We start from the raw sequence: 24,632 nt of genomic DNA, 5'->3' as shown, positions 1-24,632 counted from the left end.
TTGGGATGTTCATTGATATAGCCATCAGAGTATTTAGGTGAGTTGAGGTCCCATCAGTTATCCGATGGAATAATCGAAGCGTCTGAACAACAACAAGATCAATTGTTTCGGCAAGTCTGCCTAATTTTCCACCTAGGCCAAGGATTTCGAAATGTGGGTTTATAACCCGATCTCCACCACTCAGCTTGACAACTTATTTTAGAAGTGGAACTTGTATGAGCTATTATATTAGTTTATTTAAGTGTCAATGTATTGGTTGCTGATTTCATTCTTGTTTTTCTCTTTAACAGGTTCATCTACACCTCCTCACCATAATCAGGCCATTAGGCCAGTGACTCCTTGGTGCCTTTCACTTAACCTCTGCTGATATACTTTGCAACTTTTCACCATGTTCTGGCTTTTAGCCTGGTGAACTCCTCAGTGCTCTAGTTTAAGGTCTATTATCAATTATCATCCATTATAACACATAACAAAATAAATGAAATTCGGGTTGATAGAATCTTTAAGGTGGGTTCAGTTTAAGCATACAGTTTCAAACTTTAAAGATATGATAGTTGACTGATCTCAGAAGGTCATACTGTTTTAAACAGAAGTCTTGGTCGACTTTTACTCACTATCATGCAATATAGTTAATGAGAGACAGAAATAAAAGGTAAAGAAAAAACTTCTGCTCAATTCGTAGCACCTAAAACATACTCGCACACATATAATTAAGAGGAAGAACATATACGTCTGCTACAAATTTGATCACCATGCATTATCAAATATTTTGAAATGGAAAACAATTTAATTAACTACAACTTTGAAACCTTACGTGACTGAGATATTCTGATATTTGAGAAGACTCCAAATTGCGGCAGGCTTATCTAGCCGTGTACAAGGTCAAACTCACTACTACTACTGCGACTGCGTTGATTTCTAGCTAGGACAATCTCAGATGCAAATGGCTTAAAGAACTGAAGGTAAATAATGGACGCCAAGGCAAGAAAAATATGAATGCCGAGTAAGCTTGATGGTTTCGTAATAAAGATACGAGCCAAACCTTTTGGCTTCCATCCGTTTCAAGATCAAATATAAATTCTTTTATTTAATTGGTTAAAAAGAAATAAAGAAAAGGAGGGAAAAGTTAAAAAGAAAGGAGATGAAGAGTTTATTTAAATAATTAATATTATTTATATTATCTTATTTTCTTGATTGAGATTATAGGTACGTAGTTGTAAGGTGGTATAATTGGATTAATGATTTTAATGTAATGATGCCACTTTATAATTATTTATCTATGATCTTAATTGAGAGAATAAAATAATATTAAAATGATATTATTATTTAATAATTTCTTAAAGGTAAGAACTTTGTTTATTTTTAGTATTTATATTGTTTTTACTTATAGCTCATGTAGTTCTACCATGAAATAAATTGCCAAGTCTTAATAACCTTGCCAGGGTGGTTTTTTTAGGTCAAACTTGTCATTCCTGATGACTGAACCTTATGACCATCCCCTTCCGATGACCTCGTTTCGTAATGCTTCCCCTCTCTCTCCGGTCTTCATCCTGTGAACATTTAAACAACATTCTCGCCAAAACATCAATTCAAGTTTCATAGTTTGTTAAATAAAATCATCAAGTGACCATTAGGAATTTCATCATAATAACTAACTTATTCATCATGTATATACAATAGCTAAAATTAACTGACTCCATTTCACATGATCATAAATAATTAACACAATGGCTAGATTTAACTGACTCAATTTCATATCAACATGAAGGAAACGGATATAACTTGACATATTAAAACAACGGCTATAATTAACTGATTCAATTTCACATGAACATGAAGGAAACGGCTATAATTAATTGATACAAATTCACATGAAGAAATAAATTGGGTTCAACAGTTGTTATTAGTTTAAAATTTATAGGGCAAAAATTGGGATGTAACATTGGGGCTCATCCTTTCAAGCTCAAGAACATCTTTGATTTGGTTTGGTTTAGCATCAGCTTTGGAGCTTCACAAACTCCTTTGGTCACCACAAATACTCTTACTTGGCTTATTTCTCTTACAAGGCAATCGTGAGTTCCAATCATGTGGGCAAGGCTCTTTGTTGGTTTGCCCATTTCTTTGCTCTTCCTTGGTTCGGTTGGGATTGCGATGGACCACCTTCCCCTTCCATTTCTCTCTGAATGTCCCTGTTAACCTGCTTCCCGCTCAACAGGAGTTGAATGAGCACATTAGGACTGACAACTACAAACAATATATTATCACAATATGGAGTAACCCTTCAGGGGGTTCGTGCGAGGATGGCTTTGTATGTTGAGCACTACATCAATATTTAGGATGGGGTGGTTGTGTACCCTTGGCACCTCACTTGCCGTTGGAATCATGGTCTCCGCATCTCCTGGGGTCTTTTAGAGTGGGCTCCAATTAGTTATGTACATAGAATAACCACCATATTGACAGAGAGGACAGTGTGTGCCACCTTTGTCCCCTCTAGGAGATGGAGACAAAAACCTATTTTATTTTCTGCTACCCTATCTATTATGAAATTAGGGGGAGGTTCTACTACTTGTTTAGGGAGCGCAAGTCCCTTTCTACATTCTTCAGGTACACCGACCAACAGTGCCTTGTCCTTTATCTCCAAGATGACATGCAACTTCATGATCACACTTCCCATCTTCTGTTTCCATTGGGATAGACTTTAGACCAGCTCATCACCTCCTCCTTTACTCTTGGATCTCTTTCTTGAGGACGAAGCGGTTGCTCGGACTTTCTTCTTCAGGTCACACCATATTTGTTAGACCTCACAAAGGATACACTTGACAACATCACCCTTGAGATCTAGCGGGTCTCTGAAATAGACCAAACTTTCCGTTGCGCCGGACTGCATCCTTTGGGTCCTGGACCACTTCTCGCTTGTGAGGAGTATCTAGTCTTTTTCTTTTTGGTTTCTTTGCTTTCCTGTTTGTTCTTTTTGACGACATCATTTGGTGTTCCTGCTGCTAGCTGTGGCCTTGTATGCTTTTTAATCTTTTAGACCCTTATGGTCTCTTGTTGGACATTAATATTTTATCTTATCTTATCTACGCTTATGAATTTCTAGAGCCTACCCAACGATAGTGGCACAATGAGAGGAAAAAATGTCTTTGTCAACAATATCAAAAAAGTTGACTTCCATTGCTTTGCTTTTCTCATCGCATTTAGGGTTTTCATCAGTATTCTACATTTGAAATCTTTTCTTTCTTTTCGCAAATCTCTACTTGTGTGCCATGTGAATACTTTTTGTGTAAACTTTACATACTTGAAAACCCCTAAAAAATATTTTATATGCTTGGAAAAATAGAAAAAAGAATGAACTAAATTCATGCACTTACAGAATTTCAATAAGTCATTCTTTAAAACCTCTAAAATATCATTCCAATTTATTCTTTAATCATCTAATGTTGTTGTGTGTGTTCAACATGGATGAATCGGAGTTTTAAAGCCAAAAAATCACATATTCATCTCCCAAGTGTTTTCTACATTTGGCATGTGCTTTTTTACATGGTGAATTAGTTGGACTTGTCAGGTTTTCAGCAAAGTTTTCCAAAAACTGATCAATGATACACTGCAAAGGCTCCCTGCAAGTACAAACACTATTTATACTCTCCATCTAGCAAAATGCACAAGTACTCAATGAATCAACTATGGTATGAGCCATTCCTAATATAAAAAAATCTATGGCTTGCAAAAAGCATAGATTTTGTACTTGGGTTGCCAATAATACAATCGGTAAATGATTCAATCTTTGTTGATGTTGCCAAAATTTCAAAGATGGCACACTTTATTGCTTTTATCAATCCACCCTTGATAAATTTTATCTACCCAATTTTCCACACTTTTTCCATGCATGACTAGCTAATTGCTGCAAGCATGCAAAACAAATCATCATATGTCTACTTTCAACTAAATGCTGTGTTCCTATCAAGGTAAAGGTTGTGTTTACAAACTTTCTGTTTTGCCATTTCTTCCTCTCCTCTTTGCAAAATAAGTGAAAAAGATTAAGGTCAAATATTAAAGAGGTACTGAAATCCACCAAGGGCAAGAAGTCTGAAACAATGTTGCATATCAGGGCCACACCATTACCAAGGGAAACAAAATTTAAAGTCATTTTCATCTGCTGCATGCTGTTCACTAGGAAACAAGCAGATTGTTTTTGCTCGATACATATATTATAAATTTTCTGCCATTATTTTATCTCTAATATAAACAATTGGCATACACATGGTTATATATGTGCAGACATGTTTTAAAAAATAGAACCTTAGGCTACAGTCTACAAACCTTATAATTGAAACTGGAGGTGGGGTAAGATTGATGCCCGTTCCACCTGTTAAAAGAAAAGCAATGGATTAATGCATGCTGTGGACGTACAGATAACATGTCTACTAATTAAGCCAACAACAATCTTAAAATGAATGGATTATTTCAGACTCAAAACGAATTTGACCTTTGTGCAGTATTAGGGCATGCATATACATAAATCTATGAAAAGTACTTGGCTAGGTTAATTTCTCTGGTAGATTTGATTTGCTAACATAATCCATTTGACGATAGCATCTTCTACAGATACAATACTGTCTTTCTTGATTCCTTTTAATTGAAAATGCCTAATGGTTGTGTAACTGTTTTTGGACAATCTCTATTTGTCTTGCCATGATGCAGCTTTTTTTGGGCTTACCATCTTTTTGTGCAACACCAGAAAGAATTGTTAATGCAACAGAAATTCTGTCTTTGAGCTTATAATACATGCAAGAAGAATTGGAGCCATGCTTTAAAGCTGTGTATTTTGCACCAAGCACCAGCCAAATTGCCAAAACATTCTGATCTCAGCTCCAGCCTGAATTTACCACCTTTGGTGGTTGAATTTCCTTAAATAAAGCTCCACTAGATGGTGCCTGGATGATCATGAGAGTGTTGCAACAATGGAGGTAGCTTCCTTCCTTTGTAAAATCAGATAATGCATGGTTTCCGCAGGATTATTTCTACTCCAAGTGGAAGAGTTAACTTGCAGTTTTTTCAAAATATGATAAACAATTCTAATTATTAATTTATTTCTGTGCTTTTCTTGTTTATGTTGCATTATATGACTTTTGCAGTAAAAATTAAAAGGATGATGAGATAAAATGACTCTAAATTTAATCTTCTAAAAGATCATTAAGCATTAGCTCCCACGGAAAAGGCAAATGCATAGGAAGTTCATGTTGCAACCATGTGGATCATTAAGTGGCTACTAAGATACTTTGATTTCCTTTATCTCTGTTAAGATGCATATTTAGTAGTAGCCATAAAAGAGCAATGTACAACAGTATTTCAGGACAAATTTATAAGCCGAAAATATTAAAAATAAGGGTCATCAAACACCAGGATCAACAAAAAGTGGATTACCTTGGAACTTCTCTTCTAGTGAGAGGATATCACCTCCTTCCTTAACAGTGATGCTAGGATTAAAAGAATGCATTTTTTCTTTGCTTCCCATGACCCCCACTGTCACTTCAACCCATCTACTAACACCCTTCCATATAAGGCCAGATTCTGTAGAAACCCCAACTTTATGTGTGACAACAATCTCATCAGTTTCAATAAAAGGCTCAAAGATGAACCTTTCTGCTGGAGGATCTGGCATCTCAATCATCCCATGTGGCTGGAAGGAATTGACCCAGTCAGTCTTCAGACAATAGTCTTGACTCTATTTACATGATTAACTAGAATTATATCATACAAATTTCCTTTTACTAGAAATTTTATTTTCAGAAAACTTCAAGAAAATGACAGAAAACTTAGGAATCACTAAACGCATTGTTCTAAAGTAAAATTTTCTGTTTCCGGAAAGCAACGTGAATCATCTATAACCATCTTGTTTACAGTTTCAAATGTAATCATTTTATACAATATTGGTTCTTATCTCGGTAATAAGAATTCAATTTCAAATATGAAATGCGAGGAACTTACAAATTGTACAGAAATTTTTATATCTTAGTATAACAGAATCCAAGAATGTAATAGTGGTTTACAAATGATTTCTCCCATTCTTAAAATGGAGTTCTGTCAATGATCTAAAAGGGCCAAATTAAATGACATGCAGAAAACTCTAAAGCATGTTTAATACATTTAATATGGTGCCCAAAAAAGGCACAGTATATTTAAATTACATTTAGCAATGTGGATAAGTTATCATGCTGCCAAAAATATAGAAACATCACACAGACTTTCACCTCTGCAAGAATCCTTTATAGATTAAGATTCAAATAGTTTTGCCTAATGTATACAGCTTCTCCTAGCCATATAGGATCTTTTTACGAGAAACAAAGAGTAGCTTGGATGAAAGTCAGAAAAGGATGAACGAATTGATGGTTCCCATGTTTAAGAGGACTACATCACAGAACAAAGAGAAAGAGGAACAAGAGGTCTCTACAAGTGAGGTATCTAGAAACCTCTACAAGGAGTTTGCAACAGTTAGTGACCAGCATATAGCCGAATCTAGGGAGGACAAAAATCAGACCAGCTTGGAGGAAGATGTTGGGCACACAATACTTCAGGAGAACTTCAAGGATGAAGCTAGAGATACTCGGCATGGTTTACACAGTTTGAGGAACCAGCTAAAGATGAATGACGATGGGGTAGAGTTTGAGTGGCAGGAGTTTGTTTCAGCCAGGGCTACCTTGTTAGTTGAGGGAGTTACTTTGTCAGTGACCCCTGATGATATTTGTTAGGATCTGGACTCTCAGTTAGTTGTAGAGGACAAGGGAGCTGGAGATTGTGATGATCAGATAGTTTCAGCAGCAGCTTCTTCAGAGTTAGATGAGGATGAGTCCGATGCTTGCGTTCAGAGTGTGGAGGTGTACTCAGATGTAAGTACACTGAGCGTTGGTGATCTTGAGGGGAGTTCGTTTGATTCAGCTTTCTCTCATAGTGTGGATAGTGTATTCAAGACGGTTAATAGGAGGCCCGTAGTGCAAAGTCACCATGTGACCGGCTAGTTGAGAGTTGGCGAGAGAGATATCAATACTGCTCTTGAGCATTTTGATACCGCTTGTCAGTTGTTGGCCGTTATTGGTTGGGGTGCTTCTATGACAAATGAGTCCACCGGTGGTTACCTTTCTTTGGCAGAGGTTCATGCCTTGCGTGAAGCTGTCAGAATTTTGAGACAAGATTACTTACAGTTGGTAGCCGATCGTGATCACCTAGTTGAGTGGGGGGGTACAGCCTATGAGGCACTCTTGGATCATGAGGAGGAGGTGAGTGAGCTTACCCAGGAGCTCACAATGACTACTGAGGCTTTGGAGGTCACACAACGAGATCTATAGGAGTCGCAACTCCAGTTAGAGGAGGTGACCGTGGAGTTGGAGCATTTGCGGTCTACACCAGCCCCAGACCCAGTTCATTTGTCTATTGAGGTGGTTGGTGGTGAGTACGCTTTGCAGTTATTATTGAGGAACATGTTGGGGCTGACACACATGTTCAGTATTTGGGAGTACTTGGTCTTGATGAGTTTGGGATACCAATGGAGTCGAGTCTCCAGATTGATTCTTCTCACACATATGACAGTGTGGTATAGTTGGCCGTGCCACCTTTACAAAGGGATCAATTGTGGTGTGCGGGGGAGTATGTTGATGCTTCCTCGTATAATTCTTACTGCACTGAACTGTTCATGGAGTATTTGCTGGATAGTGCAGGTGTTCATTTGGACTCGCATAAAATGTCAGAAGGTGTTCTCATCTGAGGTACTAGTGCTATTCGCAGATTGGTTGGGGAGATTATAGTGATCCTTTCTACTATGCTACCTCACAGGGATTTTGAGGTTTGGTTTGTTGAGTGGATTGCACAGGGTCCTATCCAGCCTACAGCCACTCGGAGTCAGAGATTGGAGCCATCTGTTGATTCCCAGTTAAGTGATGGTGAGCCAGTAGTGGAGTTTGGGGGTTCCTACCTGCATTATACGGTGGGGTACGCTCATCATTTTTCTTTTGACCTAGAGATAGAAGATTTGATTTCACGCAGGTGTAGATTGGCTCCAGTTTCTTACCATCAATTATGGGATGGATTGGCACCATCTTTTGCTGATGGAATTGGCAATTGCAAGTTACATAGCCTGCAGTATCGACACACCCAGGACAGTTTATCAGAGATTGGATTTGGTGGCAGTGACTCAGGTACCTATGGTTGTTGTCATATCCACAGTGCAATTGGGTGTGAGTGTTAGTTAGACAAGGACTTGAGTTTTGACAGAGTTGATGTTTCAGTTGGCTTGAGTTCCGCAGAGTGGTTTCTTCTATCGGCATCTACAGTTGGTCTTCAGATGATTTTGTCGGTGATATCAGTTGTTTGGGTGTTGAGTGTAGTTTCTCAGTTGCTGATTTTTGTATTGTTGATGCTGATGATTTCTTCACATGAGTATGGTGAGGATTGGGACATTACACAAGTTTTCACTTGGGATCCAGGTGGAGGAGAATGGTACTTGTTGCTGAGATTGCTTGGGGACAAGCAATTTCAGGGGGGCGGACTGTCATGTCCCTTCTTTTTGGAGGTAATTTGATTTAATTAATTAAATTAATTAAGTTGTCCAAAATAATGAATATTTTATGGGGATGACTAATTAATTATTTTAATTAAATAAATAAGTGGTATTAAGTTAATTATTTATAAATTTATCAAATAAACAAATATTAAAAGGTAACTTTATATTTAATTAATTTAATAAAGTGACTTGAATTATAGAATATTTTATAAAGTCACTTAATAAATAAAATAATGTTCTAGAAGTTTCTGGAGAAAGTGGAGAAAAAGAATAAATAGGCGTCCTGGGCTTCATTCTCAGCAGAGGCAGATTTGATGTTGTTGTTTCAATTTGTGGAGCCTAGGGTTTCTGCAAATTACTTCTTTGTCATAGGAAACGAAAACTTCCTATTGATAGCAATTTTGAGGGTGTGAAATATCACTTGAATTATTGTAGCTGGGAGGAAGATACTTCAGTCTTCTATTTGTGCTACATTGAGAAAAAATATTTAGTACAAAAAGCAGTCCAAAAAAGCAATCCAAAAAAGCAGTCTGAAAAAGCAATCCGAAAAAGCAGATCCGAAAAAGCAAAGTGAAAAAGCAGATCCGAAATAGCAAAGCGAAAAGACAGCATTGGTGAAAATTATTACAGCCATCTACAATTAAGTTCCTTTGGATATTTCATACATTTTTTCTTATCATTTAGATGCATATTAGAAGGTAAGGGTGTAAGTGAAAGTTTGTAACAGATTGAAGCATTATTCTTGCAGAAGTAAGCCAAGAGTCTTGGCCATTTCATACTAGCATTATAGTTGACATTTTATGTGCAATAAAGGAGACAGAAGTTGCTGGTCTGATATAGTGTAATTGAATATGTATTTATCATTCATGATCAGCTTATTAGTTTGCAAGCCAATTGTTTGACAAAATGTCAATTGGCTATAGGTTCTCTTTTTGGCATAAATAATGTTAAATTATGTATACCAAGTGTTTGTATTAATGCCACTTGTCTATAAGTGCATTAATGCCATCATAGGTTGCATCCAAAGTGTTTGTCATAATTACTATTTGCTGTAACAGCATATTGCAAGTAGTTTTTTGTACATATATGCATTGAATATTGTCAAAATAGGTTGCACATTCATGTTAGGTCATTGTGTAGTCAATTTTGAGTCTTTGTTTATCGCATAGGTTAATTTAGAAACGCACACAGACAATGAACACGCATACGAACAGCAGAACTCTTATTATTATTCGCATATGCCAAACAGTACATTATGTTTCCATGATAAGATGAATACAATGCTTCCCGAAGGGTTTATAAATACTTTCCGAAGAACTTTCCCGAAGGAGTCCGTCGGCCACATACAACATGTCACTACATAACAAAAACCTTTCCGAAGGGACCCGTTGACTACATAACAAGAACTTTCCCGAAGGTATCCGTCGGCTGATACACAATTTCCTTTCCGAAGGGACCCGTTGGCTGATACACAATTTCCTTCTCGAAGGGACCCGTCAGCCGATACACAATTTCCTTCCCGAAGGGACCCGTCGACTGATACACAATTTCTACCGACGACATCATCCCCCCCAAAAAGAAAAGTCGTCTCCTGATGACTACAGAACAAAACTCAAACAACTAATACAACAATATTGATTTGCCACATCACTTTCACATTCATCTCGTTGCATCTATAGCCTTTGCTAACACAATACTGACTCCTAAAGTTGACCTTGATAGCCACTTGTGCTGCTTTCTCTGCTTCCAACTCCTCAGTACCCTGAGCCAAGCGTCGCTGCACTGCCTCCAACTGGATGATCAGCTCCTCCCGAGCTCTCTATGCATCCACCAAGACAGCCTCACGGCCAACACCTACTCTCAGTGCCTCTAATACACACACTCTATGCTTGCAACAGCTTCAAGTCTTCTCAACTGGTCAGACTCCCACGACTGATATCCGCAACGACTGGGGGTCCAGGGGGCAACGCCCCTGCAGGGTCCTGGGGAACACACCATTTCTGTCATTTTCTGCCGATTCTACACTCTTTCTAGCAATCGCTAATCCTTCCCCTTCCCTATGACATCATCTGATACTCATTCTGAGCATGCTTGATTTGTCGACGTTTTTTTTTTTCCAGAAAACCTCCTGCCACCCTCTGCCATGTTCCACCAATTCCTTATGCAATAACCTAGAATGCCATTCAAAATCTAAATGCAATAACAGGTAGAAGCCGTACAACAAATTCGTACGCCATATTTATCATTTATGCAAAACCCGTACACCATATTATACTGAAAATCCGTACATTGGTTGCTTCAAAAAATCTGTACGGTGACCATGTTGGAAAATTTGTACGATGGCTGTTTTAAAAAAAGCCGCACTAAGACTCGAATTCCGTACAGCAAATAACATATATATGAGAAAATCCGTACGGCAAGCTTTTTAACAAAGTCGTACGGTAACTCAACCTCCAAAATCGGTACAATGACTGGCTCCCAGAATCCGTACAATGACTGGCTCCCAAATTCGTGCGCAGCCTTGCAAAGAAATTCCAAATCCATACGGTGCCTATCTGACTGCATCTGATAAACCCGTACGGTCACACTACATCTAAAAAGTCCGTACAGTGATAGGGACTCAAAAGCCGTACGGTGACTGCATAAAATCCGTACATAGCCTGCCTGCTAAACACTGTACGGTAGCCTTTTAAAACCCGTACATTGCATCTTCATTAGAAAATCCGTACTCTAAAGAAGTTAGAAGGAAAATCAAATAACAAAGCTGTACCACCAGAAGACCACAAATCCGTACAACAGTTTCCCTCCCTGAATCCATATGACAGGAATGATGGAAATCCGTACAGTGCATCATTGTTATAAAATCCGTACATCATACATTAAAACCCGTACTGTTCAAAGCTCAAAAATCTATACATTGTCTTCACTTTAGCTCCTTTCAGAATCCGTACACCGTATGGATGCAAAATGATGAATTCCGAACTACATAAAATCCGTACTTTCCAAGGAAGGGAAAAATCGTACACTTGCCAGAAAGCCGTACCTCTCAGACTTTACAATCTGCAAAACCGTACTCTTCCTCCAAACTTCGTACAATGAGCAAGTTAAATCCGTACGGTGCTTCAGAGTTTAATAAACCGTACACTAGCTCCCAACTTAAAAACCGTACAACTCAAAAACCAAGTGAAAACCGTACGGTGAGCAGACAAAATCCATACGGTACTTTTTTCATTCTTTTTAAAAAAAAAAATTTAAAACTTAAATTTTTTTGAACTAAGTACAATATTTACATATGTACAGTACTTACAGTCTTCTTCTCTCAGTTGTTCGTCCATGGAGGTGTGTTACTTCTTTCATGGCAGACGTTCAACTTCGACCTATTCACTGTGTCGGCAACTTCCTTTCCGTCTAGCATCCATTGTTTTACTACTCCATTATCACCCACTTCCCGAATTTGATATGGTCCGACCCACTTAACTCTGAACTTGCCTGGGTCGATCTCATTCCGTCCATCATACCTCAACGCCAACTGTCCTGGTTGAAACCTGCTACGCCTATTCTGTGTCATCTCCATATCGCCCAGTTTGTTCCCGAAGCTCCATAGCATGGACTCCATCAGTTGCCCCTTCTGGCCGTCAATAACACGTCCACTTCGTATTGCTGCAACTTTTATTAAACCCTTCTGCTTTGTTTCCTGTGCGAACCGTATGATGTGTCTTCCTTGCTGCTGGCACCTTTCTGCTATATCTGCGGTTCGACGTAATACTTTCTTTCTGCGCGGTCGTATAGTGGAATCTTTCCTCCTTTCGGGTTCATACTGTATGTTCTTCCCTTCAGCTTCAGTCATACCCGTGTTTTCTTCTTCGGCTTCTCTGTGCTTCGAACATTCATTTCCTCCTTCGGCTTCTCCAAGTTCCTTCGGACATTCATTTCCTTCTTCGGCTTCTCTGTGTTCCTTCAGACATTCATTTCCTTCTTTCTTACCTTTGTCGACTCTTAACATATTACAGCTTGGAAAGAGTTCATAGTCCTCTATCTGCTAGTGGTAAAGACCGTTCACTGAATCCAGATCGTCGTCTGTCAATCCTCCTTCCAACTGTTGGACTCCCTCCTGATCTGGTTCCATATTCTGCCTCCTTTCATCCTCTTCTTCTTCGAAATCTGACAAAAGAGCTTCTTCCCCGACCATTTGAGTGTGTAGATCAATGACATACTTCCGGCCTTTGCTTTCGAGTGATAAAGTATTTTTCTTCCAATCGTGCTTTGCTTTTGCTTGTATCAGCCACCCCCGGCCCAGAATAGCATCGTTCCCCTTCCGCCTGAGAGGAATCACAATGAAGTCCAATAGGAATGGTTGTGTTCCAATTGTCGCTGGTTGCGCTGTGAGTATTCCCAATGGCTTGATTCCGTGTTGATCGGCTGTTAACAACTGGAAGGTAGGTGGCCATAATGTCGGCTGTCCCAACTTTTTCCAAGTATCCTCTGGTAGCACATTGACACCGGATCCTCCGTCGACAATCGTGTCCATTAGCACAGTCCCAAGAATGCCCATTTCAACAACCGCCGGATAGCGTCCAGATGAAAGAGCTAACAACATCGGGTCTTCTGCACTTGTACCCCCCTGTTTCTCCTTGTCTTGCTCTACGGGTTGCTTAGCACTCGGGACTATATTTGTGAGGGCCGTATGGAGTTGAGGCATAGTGAGCAACAGATCATTTATCCTAATGGGTATCTCAGCTTGCAATATTTGTCGTACAATATTCTGTTCTGCATAGTTCCGAACGGAGGTACTTGGCGGGTCCTTCAGGTGTGTCGTTTTTGCCTGTGTTGCTTTTCGGATCTTTGCCCGTGCTTCCTCCAGTCTCTTCTTTTCTTCCGCTGGGTCCGGGTATAGCTTCGCTTGCTTCCGAGTGATTGCCAGATTTCTTCCTCATCCATCCCGACAGGAATCAAGTTGACTCCGGACTTCGGGCACTTAGCATCGTCATGATCGCCAAGTCCACACCATTGGCATAGCAACTTCGGTGTGTTCGTCGTTGTGCACTCTCGGGCAAAGTGACCCCACAGATTGCATGCATGGCATTGAACAATTGGCCGACCGTTCGCATCGTATTGAATTCGACTCCTTCCGCCATTGTTGTTGTTGCCGCCATTGTTGTTATTACTGTTGTTGTTTTGATCGCACCGGTTATTTCTGTACCCACCTGATGTGGCACCTTCCGTATTTGTGTTCGCGTTCCCTCCTGATGGGGATGCCTCCTGCGTGAGGAACACTTGCTGTGGTGTTCTTGATTTCAGGTTGAAAGGACATTCCTTTACCGAGTGTCCTAGAATTTGGCAAATCTCACAAAATTGATCTTTTGGGTAGGATCCCTTCGTCTGGCCTTCTTTCTTCCACTCCGTGTACCATAAGTCATTGCCCTTAGTCTACTTGTTCATGTTTTTGAATTCCTTCATCATCCGAATCATGTCCTTCTGGAGGGCATGGACCTTCTTGTTGCTTCCCTCGTCATCGCTGCTATCTTCTCCTGAAGATGCATCGTCATCTGAATCGGACGAGCTATTTTTCTTCTTCTTCTTTGTCTTCTGGTCACTTTCGAGGTTCATTGCCCGATTGTACGCTTCATTGTATGTTGATGGTGGCACGATCTTCATCTTTTTCCGCAGTTTCGGGTGAAGGCCTTCAATGAACCATCTTTTCTGGAGCCCATCTGCCGGCTTATTCTCCATTTTACTGATTAAGTCCTTCAACCTCCTGGCGAAGACCCGTACTGTTTCATTCTTCTTTTGCTTGGTATTGAATATCTCCGCTACGATTTCATTATCATCACGCAAAAGTTAAAATTCTGCGATGAACTCCTTAATGTTATCCCAACTGTTTAATTTTTGTGGATCAACATCAGTAAACCAATCAATCGCAACACCCCGTAGGGTAGCGGAAAATTGTCGGATCCATTCATTTGTATCTATTATGCCATTTGCCCTCCAGATCGTTTCACATGTTTTACAATGTCGAATGGGATCAGCTGCTTCATCACCATCAAATTTAGGCAATTTTCCTTCGGACCTGCCATTATCACTGTATGGTGGGGGTTTTGTTGTGTACCTGCGCTGTTTTGCACTCCCGTGCTGTTTTGAGCTCCCACGCTGTTTTGAACACCCGCATTGTTCAGCACACCCGCACTGTTCTGCAAAGCCGCGCTGTTCTACACACCTGCGCTGTTGCCAACACCCGCGCTTTTTTTGACTTCCGCACTATTTTCAACACCTGCGCTGTTTTTGGCTTTCGCGCTGTTTGGTGAAGAGGGTTCGTCAACCGAAGCTGTTCGTTTCGGAAGTATATCTCGGACGAAGAGGTCACTCCACGCTCGTGCTCCTTTGGCAGTTCGAGCCGTGCGAGTCGATCTCCTTCCGTCAGGATTCTCTTCCCGTGGCGTATGCAGGTTCAGAAACTCCTCCCTCGCTTGTTCCACCAAATCGAGCCGCTGCCGAGTCTCTTACAACAATTTTTTAGTACTTTTGTGTCCGTTGGTAACTTGCTGAAATCTCTGTCTGGGTTCAGCCTGTTGTGCCAAAATTAAATTTTCCTGTGCTGCGCGCAATTCATCCTTTTCTTTCAATTTATTCTTATTCTTGTTCAACTGATTCGGCATTTAATCTTCATTTCCCTGTCACCGTACTAGGTCCATCGAGCAACAGTGCCAAATGTTTACTGCATAGGTTAATTAAGAAACGCACACAGACAATGAACACGCATACGAACAGCATAACTCCTCTTATTATTATTCGCATATGCCAAACAGTACATTATGTTTCCATGATAAGATGAATACAATGCTTCTTGAAGGGTTTATAAATACTTTCCGAAGAACTTTCCTGAAGGAGTCCGTCGGCCATATACAACATGTCGCTACATAACAAAAACCTTTCCGAAGGGACCTGTCGACTACATAACAAGAACTTTCCCGAAGGTATCCGTCGGTTGATACACAATTTCCTTTCCGAAGGGACCCGTCGGCTGATGCACAATTTCCTTCCCGAAGGGACCTGTCGGCCGATACACAATTTCCTTCCCGAAGGGACCCGTCGGCTGATACACAATTTCTACCGATGACAGTCTTCTTGCAAAAGTTCTCATTGATGCAAATTGAAGAAAAGAGTCATTAAAGCAAATTGAAATACTATATCAATCATATGACCCTTGTATGCAAAGTGTTTTCTTGAGCCTTTATCAGCATTTTGGGATTAGATTGGAGCAGGGACATTACAACATTGTACTTGGAGTGCATATTGCATATAGGAATAAAGTCCGTGTTCTATGTTACATCTTAATCTACTGAATGCAATAAGTATCCTTTTACCTTATACGGTAAACAATAGAAAATAAAGTTGGTGTGTAATTTGAGATATTTTTTTCAATTTGATGTGCATTGTTATCTTACAATCTGAAAATTACAAAAAAAACATTTATTTCCAAAATACAAAAAACAATATAAAACTTTTAAAACAAGAAAACATTGTTCTTTAGCATTGTGGAGTGTGAGCTAGCAGGACTCATCATAGAGATTGCACTTAATGGAGTTCCTCCGGATTTAGATGGATATTTGGCATGTATGGTGCATTATTTTAGTGGAATCATGATGAATGCTTCACAATTCTAGGCTTGGTGTCATTTACATTAGAGTGGAGCAGTGGAAGCTAAATGGAGTATAGCATGACAACTTACTGAGGCCCTAGATTGATTTGGGATCTAGGTATTAATGCGAGCATTCGACACATGATTGTTCGAATGCAACCAATCTCTAAGAAGGGATGACTGTAATGTCCCCTCGAGCAACCAAGTAATTAAATTAAATCAATAATAAGGGCCCAATGAAATAAATAATAATTAATTGGGGTCACATTTATTATTTTTCCTCCTTACAGAACCATTGAAATTCAAATTTATGGAGGGAAAACTGTTGTTAAGAAATGTAACTGGGAGATGCGTTTGCAGCCCCCAAGACACATCTTTGAGACTTTACACATACCTGGTGACCTCAAAAATGAGCCGAGACTTCATCTCGACATCTCCCGCCATACCATAGTCTCTTGTGATGTTTTATGGTGTCTCCAGCATGTCTCTAGGTGAATCGTCTGAACCCCTAGTTGACTGAAGTTGTGAATCGCGTGCATAAACCAAATTGCACCTAATGGAGAAGCTACAACCATGGTGGAAGAATTGTTTGCCATAGATGGCCTTAATTAATTACCCCCAATTGTACTACCATCAGAGGAGCTTGAGTTGGAGAGTTGTAATTATTTGGACAGTATCATAGTTGAAGACCTTAAGATGGATGATCAAAATATTCTAGATTAGATTTCTGATTTTTGTTTACACTTAACAGTTTTTTGTTTGCATATCAGCAATTCAGCATCAAACTATATGTTTATGAATTTTAATGTGTAATGATAATCTGATACGATCATATGCTATATTCAGAAATCAGATATGCAGTGCAAATTTTGAACTATTTGACTTATGACACAATATTAAATGACATTACTATTAGTATCAATGATTTGATTTCAAATTTGATATTTTGATTTGATGGTTTTAATATTCAAGCTTAAAACTTTAAATTTCTTGTTTTCAAAGCTCTATGTTATAATATTTCCTGAAAATTATTAAATTATACAAAAGCAATTGCTGTCTCCAAGCACCCTAATCGTACTAGTAACGGAACGGTAGTACCTGTCTCCAAGTTTCCCTGTCTCTAGGTGACCTTGGCTGTAAGTATGAAAGGAGATCAAAGGGTAGCTTGAGGGCATGGAAGAGTTGTGAATTCATCATTCCTTCACTTAAGGCTTGCGAGCTGGAGGAACAGATTGCAGTTTTGGTGGGAGTAACTCCTCACCCAGTCTGCCAGGAAATCAAATTTGTGAAGTCTCCTTCCAGTGACAATTATTTTGTTGGAAATTCATTAATCTTCAGTTCAAGGAACGAATGTGGAATTGTAATGCAAATAAGTGCGGATCATAAAATAAGGTGATCTAGTTAGTTCACACTGCAAATTTGATCCACAGATATTGCCAAGTTCATAAGGAGCAATCTAAGACTGAGTTGTACACTTTCAAATTGAATATTCCAACCAACGAGCTTGGTATACAGATGGAACAAAATATTAAGAGAGCATGGTGAGCAAAATAAAAGCAACCACGTTGAGAAAATTAAGAATTAAGACACAAACAAATCTCATTGCACAAGAGCATGGTATGCATTTTTTAGAATTAAGAGTTCTTACAGTTCTACATTTAAAGAACCAATTTATCAGTCTCAAATATTTGAACCCTGAAAAAGACAAACAAATCTCACTCTATTGATAAGATATGCTGAAAATAGAAATGAAAAAATTATCATTTTCTCATTGCTATTCTTTCCAATCAAAACTAAATTATAAATGTGAAGGAAAATTCCCAACTTCAGTGTAAAATTAAAAATAATTAAATGCCTCCTTTTTTCAAAAAAGGTGTATCCACTTGTGTTGAATATGTAAAGCATCACCTTCTATTAGAAGATTAATGATCCAACATCCACTTAATATCCTCTAATGTAATCGAGAATAGGAGAGACTAAATAACTTAGATGTGGAACTATTTTGTTTCCAATTTTACCAATTTCAAAACATACTAAAATTTTAATAATTGAATGATAACAATACAGACAAGATTTCTAAGTTTATTCGTGTTTGCCTGCAAGTTAGTATTTTTCTATTTTCTTGCAAGATAGCATAAAGTTCAAACAATAGGGTGAGAGAAAACCTTAGATAAAGTATTGGGAAGTAGGCGAGGGAGCTTTTCATGTAAGGCATGTACATACATCTCCAAGTCGTTCATACAACTGAGTTCAGATGACATATGAAATGGAAGTTAAAGCTTTTGAAAACACAATGCTAATCTACAAAGAAAAACATTTTAAGCAAATTGATTCTAAAGAAATGTCTAACATGGAAAGTATATTATGAATTATTTTACTAAATCAAATGAGTAATACTTTAACATAGCTTGAAAATATTCTGGCGACTTAACTAATGTGTTCAATTAAATATTGATAAATGATTAAATGTGCATTTACCAGTTTGTTGAATAAGTGCATATTCAGAAATTTTATAAGCTAAAACTATCACGAGGATGTTTTCAAACATAATTTCAAATGGCACCATAATGGGAGTACAAAACTATGAGATAAGATAAGACAAGATAAATTTATTAATTTCCAACAAGAGGCCACCAAAAGGGTCCAAGGGACTGATGTTAGTTGAGAATAAATTTGCATAAATACAATGATCACTGAAGAAGAGGGATCAAACCACAATCATATATAATTCTGGTTCTAGTTACATGTTAATGGCTCAAATTTGTACGAGATAATGATCAGGAAGAAATAACATAGTCTAATTTATCAAATGGTCATGTCCATCAAAATATTCTATATTGTCAATGGTCTTTGATGGTTTGCATTATACAATTCTGCAATCCTATTTTGATCTGAGATTATTCTTTCTTGGCATATGAACCCCAATATCTAATTCTTTCCTACCAAAAGTACCTACTACCTTGTCATATTCTAGAAACCAATTTTACAAATCAATTTTTTTCTTTACACAATAATAAGTAGGAACAAATTAACAATACACTTGTTACAAACTTCTCAAGTGTGTATATTATCTTTCTTTAACTCTAAAGGCATCAGACAAACAATATCTTGTTATAAGCATAAACACTAACCTATGTGATGAAAACAGTTGTAAATCTATCCTTTTGCAGAAAACTAGCATTAATATATCCAAGAGGTCACTAAAAAAGGGTATAACTCACACAATGCCACTGCAACAAAAACTCTATCGTTGGTAGGCAAAAGGGGCATTACTTCATCGGCACATTCAACATTTAAAGGATCAATGTATATCTATTAATATTTTAATTTGTTACTTACAAGACAATAGAAAACAACATGCAATGGTAATCTAAAACTACCCGCAATACTAAGCTGTGAACAACATATAAAGCTATCACCACTGTACAATGTTGTTGTGAGGTTTTACAAAGGATAATTAAAACAAAGTTTTGTTTTATCTTTTCATTTTGGTAAAGAATGCAATCTCCGAAAGGATCTTTCCTCATAAGCAGGGCTATATGTTTTAATACTTCAAACCAAAAGAAACTAAGCAAGGAAAAACAAATGTTAGTGGCTGAAATCAGAGATTAATGAATTAACATGCACAATAATATAATAAATGAATTACATGTGACACAACTGATGCAACCTACACTTACACCATAGAATTCGTTCTCATTATTGTAAGCCACAACAAAGATCTCATAAACTTCCTTAATTATCTTCCATTCCTACCAATTTTTATCGTATCCCTTTCAATTCTAAATTAATTTTCTAACTCCTTAACCTCAGAATTTCATCAAACACTTTGCACACAATGGATATATTGCAGATTTAAATTGTCATTTCTTTCTAAATGCCAAACTTTAATAAATATGCTTGCAAAGAACTCCAAAACATCTAAGTTTCTAACAATGAAGATGTAATTTTTTTGTATTTTTGAAACATATAGCATTGGTTACAAATAAGAGAATATGCATCTACAACAATACGACATTAGGGCAATGCCTGCTATGATTTTCAATAATATTCTAATCATTTTTGACAATTTTCTGATATAAGATTTTGATAAAAATTAGATTACAGACCTCCACAACTGATTTCTAAATCCTTATAGATGCCCTAAAATATTCAGATCTAACCTCAATACAATGCAAAATATAAAAGAATAGAACCTGGAAACTGCCCAAAATATCTGGATTTAGCTGTAGCAACAATACTGTAGCGACAACGCTGTTCACCTTCAGCTACAGGAGAGTCTTCCAAACTCTTCCAAAATCCTTATCCAAATATCCCAACCCTACTACAATATGTATGGGGATTGATATTAGACTTATTACTTCAAACTTAACTTCTCAAATCTGGCCCTAGGCCACAAATTCGGCCCAATGAAAAGACTGATTTGTCTTCTCCAATAGTTGCAAGCCTTCAGAAGATTTTTCACCACCTCAATTATGCAAATCAATAAGAATGTTTATTCCCAATGACCAATGTAGCAAACTGCAGAAACCTTTGGCTCCACAAGTTGTTAGGCAGAGTAGATGGCAACACGTTCAATATCCAACAATGAGGCTTCCCTCCATATTTATTCTTTTCCTCCAAGAGGTTGACCTCCTTCTAGAAGAAATAAAAATAATATTTAATTTCGCTTTCTAGAAGATTCACCCTTTCTTACAATAATAAATAATTGCACTTTAAAATAATATTAAAAGTATAATTAATATAAAGTGCAAATATCATAGGCTACAGGAAGTCCATGGCTGCAGGAAGAATATTGTGACAACAATAAGAACTGCCCAGATGACCCTCTCCTTAACACCTTAGCCTACGAGGGTCCAATTATAAGCCAAACTCCATTAAATCTGAGTGATAGTGAGGAGGGGACATTAAAATTTTTCCTAATATGAACTTACTCTTTTGGACAGTTTCTAGGAGTATTTTGACTTGCCATCTTTTGTAAATCCAAATGCTTATTCGTAGGTCCATGAAAGTTAACAATTTTTAGCTTAATAACTTAGGACTAATTGTTAAATTTTTAATTGATTTGCAAATAAAAATTTGAAACTAACTGAAATACCAATTTTAAAAAAACTAGAAAAATAATTAAGACATCAATTTGAGGCTCTAGATGATTGAAATTGACCTTGGAAAAGAGTCGAGAAAGGCTCCAAATAAATAGGTTTGGATGACACCAAATTAAATTCTTCCAAACACATCCACATTAAATTTCAACTCAAACAAACTCCTTGAATAAAAGTTGTAGCCTTCAAAAGTCCTTTCATCATTCTACTCTAGTTGAAAACAACTTGACTCTTGCGAATTTATTTCCAAGAACTTGTACCATTATCTTAATCCAACTTCTTCAATTCCCACTCTCTAATCTATGAGATATCTTCATACGCTAGCCTTTCCCATTCTACCAAATATTTATTGTACCGATGTTGGAATCTCCTGTTTCCAGTCAATTTCATAATAATTATCTCACTATGGTATAAATAGATCTTATAATAATTATCTTTTTAAAAAATCATATTTATCCATATCATATAATGAAATGAGTAAGGAATGATTTAAACATATTAATATGATGTGAACCTTGTCATCATCTTCCTTATGCAATTATAATTTTAGGGCTCGTTTATGTCTTTATTTGTTGACGTGGTATGATAGGTCAACGCTTCTCATTTTATATATTTCCATTTTATTTGTGTACGAGTGTGTTATTCTAAATTACTTGTTTGAAAGCTTTATATTACAAAGAATGCGGGGAATGGTAGCAAGGATTATAGAATTTCACATTAGCTTGCTGTGTGACTTTAAATGGTCTTCAAGTTTCTCTCCCATTCTCAAATGACCCCATTACTTTGCATGCATGTCTAGCTACAACGTCATCAAACCAATGTTCTTAAAAGCTTCCAAAAGTGTCAAATAACTTAATAGTAGAAGAGATGAATATATTAGACTGCGGGTTTTGTTATATCAGTACACATTCTCTTGCACCATTATTCTCTAAGTTTGACATAAAGGTGGCACTTGACAATCACATTTGCATGCAAAAACATGACAGATCTTCAAAATGATCCCCTGTGAACCTTTCTTTGTTTCAATGCTCATGGCGAGGAGGTTAAACTTGTGAAGAGTCAATGTTTCTTGGTATATAAATAACCATCGCGAGTGGAGAAACGTTCCATACCCCAAAACAACTGCCCTTCCATTTATTATATTCACTGTGTTTTACTCCTCTTCCCGTTCGGTCGACCAAAAATGCTCCACTCTGCAATTAACCTGTCGACTCTCTTCACATTGCAGTTGGGTGCTTGGATTTCATCATGTTCACACTATAATTGTCGTATAGTCCCGATTATACACTGTTGTGTTGTCAATAATCCAAAGAGACTACTGTCTTCTTTTCTTAGTGGACTTTTCTGACCCATATATTTATTTATTCAAGACAGACACCTTCCAAGGTTGTGTGAAATGAATAATAAATTTAAAGTATACAAATAAGTTAATCTTTTTCATAAATAGAACTGCTTCAACAAGCTTCATTATCTACAGTCATTTTGGACGTTCACAAATATGAGAAAAAATGATAGATAACGACAATTTGAAAGAGTCTGGTTAGCCTGATCATCCCTCTAGGGGGTTTTGTTTACCGTATGGGGTAAACGGATTAATGCATATAGATAACGAACAAGAACAACAATACTCCTTTATTATTTGCATATGCCAAAGACATTACATTATGCTTATGATGATTCTTTCAATGATCACGAAGGGTTTATATATACTTTTCGAAGAACCTTCCCGAAGGGGTCCACTGGCTACATAACAAGAACCTTCCCGAAGGGGTCTGTTGACTACATAACAATTACCGACAACATCAACCCGTCGGCTACACAATATCTAGCGAGGGCATCATCCCTCCCCAAAAGAAAAAAGTCGTCTCTAGACGACAATTACAAAATATCTGAGACATTAACAAAACAGAGTACATTAACTGACTACTACAACAAATAGATCTGTTTCTGTCACACCACTTTCACATTCGTCCCGTGCCTGCACCAAACTAGTCTCCAAAATACGTTGCATCTGTAGCCTCTGCTAACACAATATTGTGTCGTTAATCAAGCTGACCTTGATAGCCACCCATGCTGCTTTCTCTGCTTCCATCTCCTAGTTACCCTGAGCCAAGTGCTGCTATACTACCTTCAACTGAATGATCAGCTCCTCTCGAGCTCTCTATGCATCCACCACGACACCTTCACGTCCAACACCTACTCCAAGTGCCTCAAAGTGTATCACCCCTCCCGAAAGGCTTGCTCTGTTGTTCTCTCCACCTCTGGTATACAACCACTCTACACCAGTAGTAGCTCCAAGTCTCATCAACTGGTCACACTTCCCATGACTGATAACTGCACTCTCAAAGCCACACAAAACTCCATGGAACATACCATTTTTGTGATTTTCTTCCGATTCCATACTCTTTCAGCCAACCGCTTACGTTTTACTACTTTTTATGTCTTTCCCTTCCCTTCGGTATCATATGTTACTCATTTTGAACATTTTTTATTTGTCGTCTTTTTTTTTTTGCTCCTTTCTCTTCTGACTGCTTCGAACGTATGGTGCCCAATAAAAAAATTGCAATTGCTGTATGGCAATCTCTGCTTACTCTGCCAGGTGATATCGTCGTATTGTCTATGCTAGGAGAAGTCACACTTTTGTACAGTGGATATCAAGAGGTGTATTTTTCGCTGATCCTTGATTGAAATGTCCACACGGACCTAAGGCTACTAGAAGAAGCCATACGTTGGAAGGAAGCAATAAATTCGGCCCCTAAACACCTTACAGGCATCTCATAAAATTGCTGTATGATGACATTAATTAGAATTTCGTACAGTTGCTTCTTTTGAAAGTCTGTATGGTGAAAGGATACAATCTTTGCTACTCAATGAGGCTATAGCCATATGATGATCTTTTGCAACTTTGGACAATCCACTCCTGTTCTTCTTGAGCGTATGGACATCGTATGTAATGCCTCAATTATTTCCCTAGCTCTCCTGAATCAAGCCATACGGTTTTTTAAGTTTCCTACTTGCCTTGATTTCCGTATGCTGAATCCCTCCTTAAAATTGGTCGTACGGTGTCTTTAAAGGTTGCAAGTTCCTTTGTTAAAGTCCATATAGGTACGAGTCTTTACCAAGGTTGTACGGTGATTTGCAAGACTTCCGTACGGTGCATATCAGGTGCACTATACTCACCGTACGGTGCCCAACATAGAGTTTAATCCTTCAAAATCTGTACGGGTATGGGGGTCTTATACAGAGACCATACGGCTACTGAAATTTCCGTACGGGGTCTCTCAGGTGCAGACTTTTCCAAAAAATTGTTTTCTTTTTTTTTTCCAAATTTTTTTTTCTT

At 37.9% G+C, this 24,632-nt stretch overlaps 1 protein-coding gene across 3 annotated transcripts in view; it reads right to left on the bottom strand.

Moving 5' to 3' along the window:
• Window positions 1–24,632, bottom strand: part of LOC149550625 (D-alanine-D-alanine ligase family) — a 332,888-nt gene that overhangs the window by 29,378 nt on the left and 278,878 nt on the right. For 2 of the 3 annotated variants that reach the window (XM_089793611.1, XM_089793612.1), the window contains 3 exons: window positions 18,356–18,434; window positions 5,425–5,680; window positions 4,321–4,366 (listed from right to left, as the gene is read on the bottom strand). In XM_089793611.1, coding sequence (XP_089649737.1) covers window positions 4,321–4,366; window positions 5,425–5,680; window positions 18,356–18,434 — 381 coding nt within the window. The remainder of the gene's footprint in view (window positions 1–4,320; window positions 4,367–5,424; window positions 5,681–18,355; window positions 18,435–24,632) is intronic. The other variant, XR_016354220.1, reaches the window with a different exon arrangement.

This window comes from Cupressus sempervirens, chromosome 7 (genome assembly GCF_028749045.1).
Source record: "Cupressus sempervirens isolate cs-2001-9-10 chromosome 7, ASM2874904v1, whole genome shotgun sequence".
In the NCBI taxonomy this organism is placed as follows: Eukaryota; Viridiplantae; Streptophyta; class Pinopsida; order Cupressales; family Cupressaceae; genus Cupressus; species Cupressus sempervirens.
The sequence above is the reverse complement of the archived record's forward strand: the minus strand, read 5'-3'. Positions and strand labels throughout refer to the sequence as shown.